At 35.8% G+C, this 6,529-nt stretch overlaps 1 protein-coding gene across 1 annotated transcript in view; it reads left to right on the top strand.

The window, feature by feature from the left end:
* Window positions 1-1,571: 1,571 nt before the first annotated feature.
* The window catches only part of efnb3a (ephrin-B3a), a 59,468-nt gene continuing 54,510 nt past the window's right edge, over window positions 1,572-6,529 (top strand). Inside the window, exon 1 of the mRNA XM_051121094.1 lies at window positions 1,572-2,605. Within this exon, the coding sequence (XP_050977051.1) occupies window positions 2,457-2,605 (149 nt within the window). The 5' untranslated portion in view covers window positions 1,572-2,456. The remainder of the gene's footprint in view (window positions 2,606-6,529) is intronic.

Raw genomic sequence — 6,529 nt, 5'->3', positions numbered from 1 at the left:
TTGACGAACATTGGTATATGCTGAAATCTGAAAAAGAATTTGTAAAAGTTTAAGAGGTAGTTGCCTTCCTCTATCAGTTCGGCATTGAATTTTGTTGAGTTTTAAATGATTAGGTGGGTACGTACAGAACATGGGGGTTAGTTTTGCTTTGAAAAGATCAAAAATATGTTAAACTGAAAATAAAAAATTAAATGCTGGATTTGTTTTTTGTCACTGTTAACTATTGTTGGCTTAGACCATCATTTTGTCTTAAATGTGACCCTGGACCACAAAACCAGGCTTAAGTAGCACAGGTAAATTTGTAGCAATAGCTAACAACACATTGTATGGGTCAAAATTATCGATTTTATGCCAAAAAATCATTAGGATATTAAGTAAAGATCGTGTTGCATGAATATATTTTGTACATTTCCTATCGTAAATGTATCAAAATGTAACGTTGAGTAGTAATGCATTGCTAAAAACTTAATTTGGACAGCTTTAAAGGCGATTTTTTTTTTTTTTTTTTTTTTTTTTTTTTTTTTTTTGCACCCTCAAAATTCCAGATTTTTTAAATTGTATCTCCGTCGAATATTGTCCCATCAATGGAAAGCTTATTTATTCAGCTTTCAGGTGATGTATAAATCTCAATTTCAAAAAATTTACCCTCATGACGGGTTTTGTGGTCCAGGGTCACATTTAGTCAGATTTGACTCCTGCTTTGCGGCTGTTTTCCACTATGAGGCAGTACAATCACACTTCTGTTTCTCAGAGTATAGTAAGTTACATTAGATTCACTGATATCAGTGCTTGATTTCAGGATGCCAAATGAAACTACTAAAGATATAAATCATCGAGCTTTTAGTCATTTTTCACTCAGCGTTAGTAGCAAATTCATCTCAAGTCTACACAGTATGAACATAATGCCACCATTTGATTCTCCAGGGAACCCTTTTGTACTGTTTTTACAGTTTTTAGATTAGACAAAGGGCATAAGGTTTAAGTACACAAACCTTGTCCTGATGTGCCTCGGGCTAACGTTACCTGACTAAAGTTGAGGCGGTTGGAAACGCAGTGTTTCGTTAAAAAAAGTCGATTCGAGGCCTACCGTCTTCATAGCTTATGTCACAATTCTTTTGATTTGTTGGCCGACGAGCTGCAGTGACATTTAAATTCACAATTACTGAAAAAAAATACTTCAGAGAGGAGCTTTTCTCAAGACGCATCCACAAACTCTCCTCCCCAACGGTCACCAACATGCGCGCTCACCACTAGCGGTTGTTGCCATGTCCGCTTATTATGAGCAACTGAAAGTGTCTTTTTATTATTTGGAATTGAAATCAATAACGTTGTGAATTAAAACATACTATTATTTATTAAATCACTATTCGTGGGCGTTTGTAAATTAGCTATTTTAATTCTAGACTGCATGTATTTACTCCATATATTTCTTGATAAATAAAACATAATACGGAGTTACCTTCCCCATACATTATAAAACTAAATCGTTAGAAATTAAAAACAGGGCTTGTTTTTTAAGACCAGGTTGCTTGTTTCTGCTGAGATCTGGCAACAATGCTGCCGGCGCGCGAGTCAAAGCGCGAGACTTCGCAGAGCAGCAGAGAATCGGACGGAGCGAACTGCACGCGTTGTGTCCATGGACTACAGGAATATCTCGTTTCTTGTCACCAACGTTTCTGCGTTTGTTGCTATAGACTTTTACCGATTACTGCCACTTACCTCCCTTCTAAACCCTAAACAGGGTTTGTCTCTTGTTTTTCTTGTCAGGCTTGTAATTCATTAGGTAAGTTAGTGTTGGTGGACCTCCTCACCGTTGCTTCAGGACTGGGACATCATGTTTGCGTAAATATTTTGGATATTAGATGAGCGAAAAGTTCTGGACTTCTCATTCTGGACATCAGAGGCGTGTTCTTCACCAGAAAGTACGACACGACTTAAAACACTTTTGTCCGCCGAAGGACTTAATTATTTGAAACGAGTGGATGTTCATTTTCACAACGGGAGTAAAAATACAACTCCAGGTCTTTGATAGAAATGCTAATGCTGCGGTTTATGGAGAAACATTTCTGAAAAATCACCCGCAGTGGACCTGGCGCCCCTCATCAGTCTGCGTGCGCTTCAAAACATTTAACTTCACCACATGTACAATCATAATATTGTTCGAAATTCATCCTGAATCAGATTCATGCATTGACCTTATGGCTTTGCCTTCTCAAATTTGATCATACTTGGGACTTTCAGTTGAGGTCGTTGACTCATTTGAATGGAACAAAGGAGGTTGATGTTTCAGAATCTGCTTTCTTTTACAAACATTCAGAGATTTGTGCTCCGAGTCTTTCAGATGTGGATGTTGCGGTCACACCATCTCCTCAAGCGCAGAGGGATCTAGTGAAGTTCAGCCCTCCACCAGTCTTTTGTTTCTGTTAGGTCCCGTTCATTTGTCTTGTAGGAGGAACATGGGAGTCCAGACGAGGGGAGCCTGGGTGGCTATGGCGTTCTCGGACTGGGTCAGTGGATTGGGAATTCTCTTAATCTTCCTGATGGAGAGTTTGGCGGTGGATGCGACCAACATGGAGCCAGTCTACTGGAACTCTTTAAACAGAAGGTATGTTGGTGGTTGATATAAAACTCATGCACCCAGATACAAGTTTTCAAGAAGTTAGGTCTTCTACAGAGTCAAATGCCTGCAATTACAGCTTTCTGTGGTAGTGTAAATAATATATTTTAGAATAAATTTTAATAATTTTTAATTTGCATTCATGCAAAGCATGAAACTAGTTGGAACAGAATGTTGTACTGTACAAAGATGATTCTGATTACATTTTTATTTACCATTAAAGGATACTTTAAGTCAAATTTATTATAAACCAAATACGGGGTCCTGGAAAATTTAAAAGTGTGATTTTTTTTTTTTTTTTTAGTCAGTATCAATTTTTGTACATTGAAAAAAAAAAAATAGTGTAGAAACATTTTTCACTCAGAAAATTCTAGTAAGTAAAGAAACCGCAGTTTTTAAAGATGCAGTTTTCAAATATTTTCTTGTAAAACGTACTCCAGTACTTTTTTTTTTTTCCTCTAAGTTTAGTTGTGCTCCATGTTTTTCTTCAGCTGAATGTTTTTGTGAGTATGATTTCTAAAAATGATTTTAAAAATCGTTATCCAGCTTCGAAAAGTAAGTGAAAAATCCTGGAAATAGGTCAGAAAGTGTGGGAACCATTTACATATAAACTTAACCCCAGTTGGGACAGGGGTGACTTTGGCCTGGGACGCAGTCTAGTTAACGGTTTGGACAGACACACTCAACTGAGAGAGACGGGGGGCATTTTCCGGCTGACTGCCTCCCGATTATGGGTCGCGTGCATGCCCTCTCTAGATAAGGCATTCATGCTTCACCCACAGTGACACAATCTGCAAACCCACGCATAGGTCCTTTGATTTTTGTCTGTGCTGCTGAGGATGCTCTTTGGACGAGAGGAAAAGAGAACCTACGTTAAGAAGAGTGTAGAGACCTTGGGTGAGAGACCGAATCAGGAATTCTCTCAACCGTGAGAAGGAGATGAATGAATAAGTGGAAGAAAAAATACTGGTTAGGCAACTAGACAGTTTGTTTGTTTTTAAAAAAAAAAATTGCCTCTAAGAACTTCAGAGCTTTACACTGACAGACGGATGGTTTAGAAATATAATTAGAGAAGACAAATAGATCTGAGGCGGAAAAGATAAACATGGTTGAAGAACATAAAGATTAAATGGATGTTGAGCTAGTTTCAACTTATGAAGCAGAGAGAAGCGATTGAGGGGTTTGTGCAGATAATGTCATATATAATAAGGGACAGAGGAAGTCATTCATCCATATAAAATAAATGTTCCTCTTATATCTGAAAAGGTCAGCGTGTTTACTCACACCCCGACAGCCACATCCCTCTCAGGTCATCTCGCTCTCGTTTTACTCTCTCCTTCTCTCTTGTTTGCTGTCTTGCGCACACATTTGACACATATGCCTACAAGACAACAGAACATTTCATCATACACACAGAGATGCAGAATATTAATTAATAATTAAAAAAAATCATCAAGATTTGACGGCAAAATGTTGATGTGTCATTTGCTTTCATAATCTGGCATATTGATTGTGCGAAACTGAATGTTCAATGAGAGAAAGATGTTAGTCTGGGACATGATGTTTTCCATCAGGATTTGATTGGATAATGACATGGAAAAATGTAAAATATTTCAGCTAGTTTGCAGAAACAATAATTTAAAGGTTGTCTGGCAATTGGTTATAATAACCTAACAGACCACAAGTCAGGAGATTTCAAATTGGGGTACAGGAACTCCCTGAGGGCTGTTTAAGTTAATATGTTAACTTAAAATATTATTTTTTTATATTTATCACACACGAAAATAGAATGTTAATTTTTAAAAGTGTTTTAGAAATCATTTTGAAACTCATTTTAAAAATGCTTGTCTTCAGGTTTATGTAGAAAAAAAAAGTGGTGTCTTGGCTCAACTTGCCCCCAGTGAGCCTAGGGAGTGGGTAAGTTGAGCCACATGGAGTTAAACTGTGCCACTGATTATGCTGAAGTGAAATTGGATATTTTCACCTTATGCAATATAAAAGGAAGAGGAATTCAATAAAATGACCTCTTAAAATCTATACGTGTGCCTTGTGATGGACTGACCATCCATGCAGGGAGTTTCTCCACCTGTGGCTTAAAACGCTGGGTTAGGATCCAGCCCCCCCGCAATCATAATATAGCAGTTTGGATAATGGAATGGATGGATGGATGACTTCTTAAAAATTTTATTTAAATATACAGTTCACAACTTTAAAGGCATTTTTAAAATGATTAAAAAAATTGAAGAACAAAGTTCTGAAGTTAAACTTGAATAAATAAATAAATAAACAAACAAACAAACAAACTGCACTGACCTTACAGAACTGGGCTAACAGTACTCAACATCCCACTTATAAACACTGCAGGGAAATACAATTTCACAAAAACTTCAATGGCTAATTTTCATAAACAAGGCCTTGTTAATTTTTCCAGAACAAAATCTAAAAGATTTGGTCTAAACGTAATGAAACATAATCTAGAATTACAGTAAAATAATGCTTTATAACCACAAGAAAGAGTGAGCCACTGGCTCAACTTACCCCACTCCTACCATTTTAACAAACTTGTATCATCCAGCAGTTTAGAACTTATAGCCTTATATTATAATTTCCTAAAGCACAAACGTGTAACATTTTTTTTCAGATTTGTCTGTAATTGTTCAGACATGAGTGCTTGAGCATAAAATATCACCTTGAACAGCAACTTACACTACCAGTCAAAAGTTTTTGAACAGTAAGAAGTCATTTGAATTATCAAATAATTTGAATCGCACCACACGGACCGTTTATTCGCTCGGACCAAAGTTCAAACTGCTGCGTTGTGCAAGCTCACTAGAGAAGATGCGTTTACTCCGTCATGCAAGCACTAAACCGTGCTGTGAGATCCAGTGTAAAACACTTGAATTCAGCGATGAACACAAATGACTCTGTGATTCAAACTAGTTTAAAGCTGTGTGCAACGAGACAGTCAGAAGGCTTTTTAGTCTACACATCACCATCATTTACCATGGATTTACTGTAGTAACACTCACTGCACCAGGGGTGTAATTTCCACTGGGGACAAGGGGGACATGTCCCCCCCCACTTTTCAAAGTCCCGTTTGTGATATTTATAGTATGTATGTATTTGTGATTAAGCTATAGCATGTGTGCATTTATACTGAATGTTTTTAGTCAACTGTTTTTCATACAAATAGGCTACCTATAAAACCATATAGTTATATTTTTACCATGGTATTGAGGTACCATTATGTGTGATTTTAGCTGTGTTGATCATGATTTAAAATGTATGCTTGCTACTATGGGAGACCAATGCTTAATAAAAAAATAAAATATATATATATATATATATATATCTGGGTCAGATCAATTTCACAAATGTTACTGATTGATAATGAACAAAAATTTACCTCTGCATCCTCAAGCTACTATCAGATGTGCATTTCTAAGAGATAAAAAAGTGATGATATTATAATTATTTTTATTATTATTATTATTATTATCATCAGACAACCCAAACCTGTTTCTTGATTTGAAACAATATAACTCATTAGAACATGCAGAAATATTTTTTTCTATTTAGATATTTATTTTGTTAAGAAAAATAGAAATAAAATAAGAAATAAAGGTTTGACATTTATCGTGATAATTATTAATATCGACTGCTATGAAAAAAATTATCGGTATAATTTTTTTGCCCATATCGCCCAGCCCTAACCCAAGTTACAGCAAAACCAAACAATTTTTCCTGTTTAAAATAACTGTTTTCTGATTTGAATATATTTTGAAATGTAATTTATTCCTGATTTTAAAGTAGAATTATTATCATCATTACTCCAGTCACATGATCCTTCAGAAATCATTCTAATATTCTGATTTGCTGAAAAAAAAAAAAAAATTATTATCATTATGTTTA

The sequence above is a fragment of the Labeo rohita genome, chromosome 10 (genome assembly GCF_022985175.1).
Source record: "Labeo rohita strain BAU-BD-2019 chromosome 10, IGBB_LRoh.1.0, whole genome shotgun sequence".
Classification (NCBI taxonomy): Eukaryota; Metazoa; Chordata; class Actinopteri; order Cypriniformes; family Cyprinidae; genus Labeo; species Labeo rohita.
Note: the sequence above shows the minus strand (reverse complement) of the source record. Positions and strands in the feature narration are given on the sequence as shown.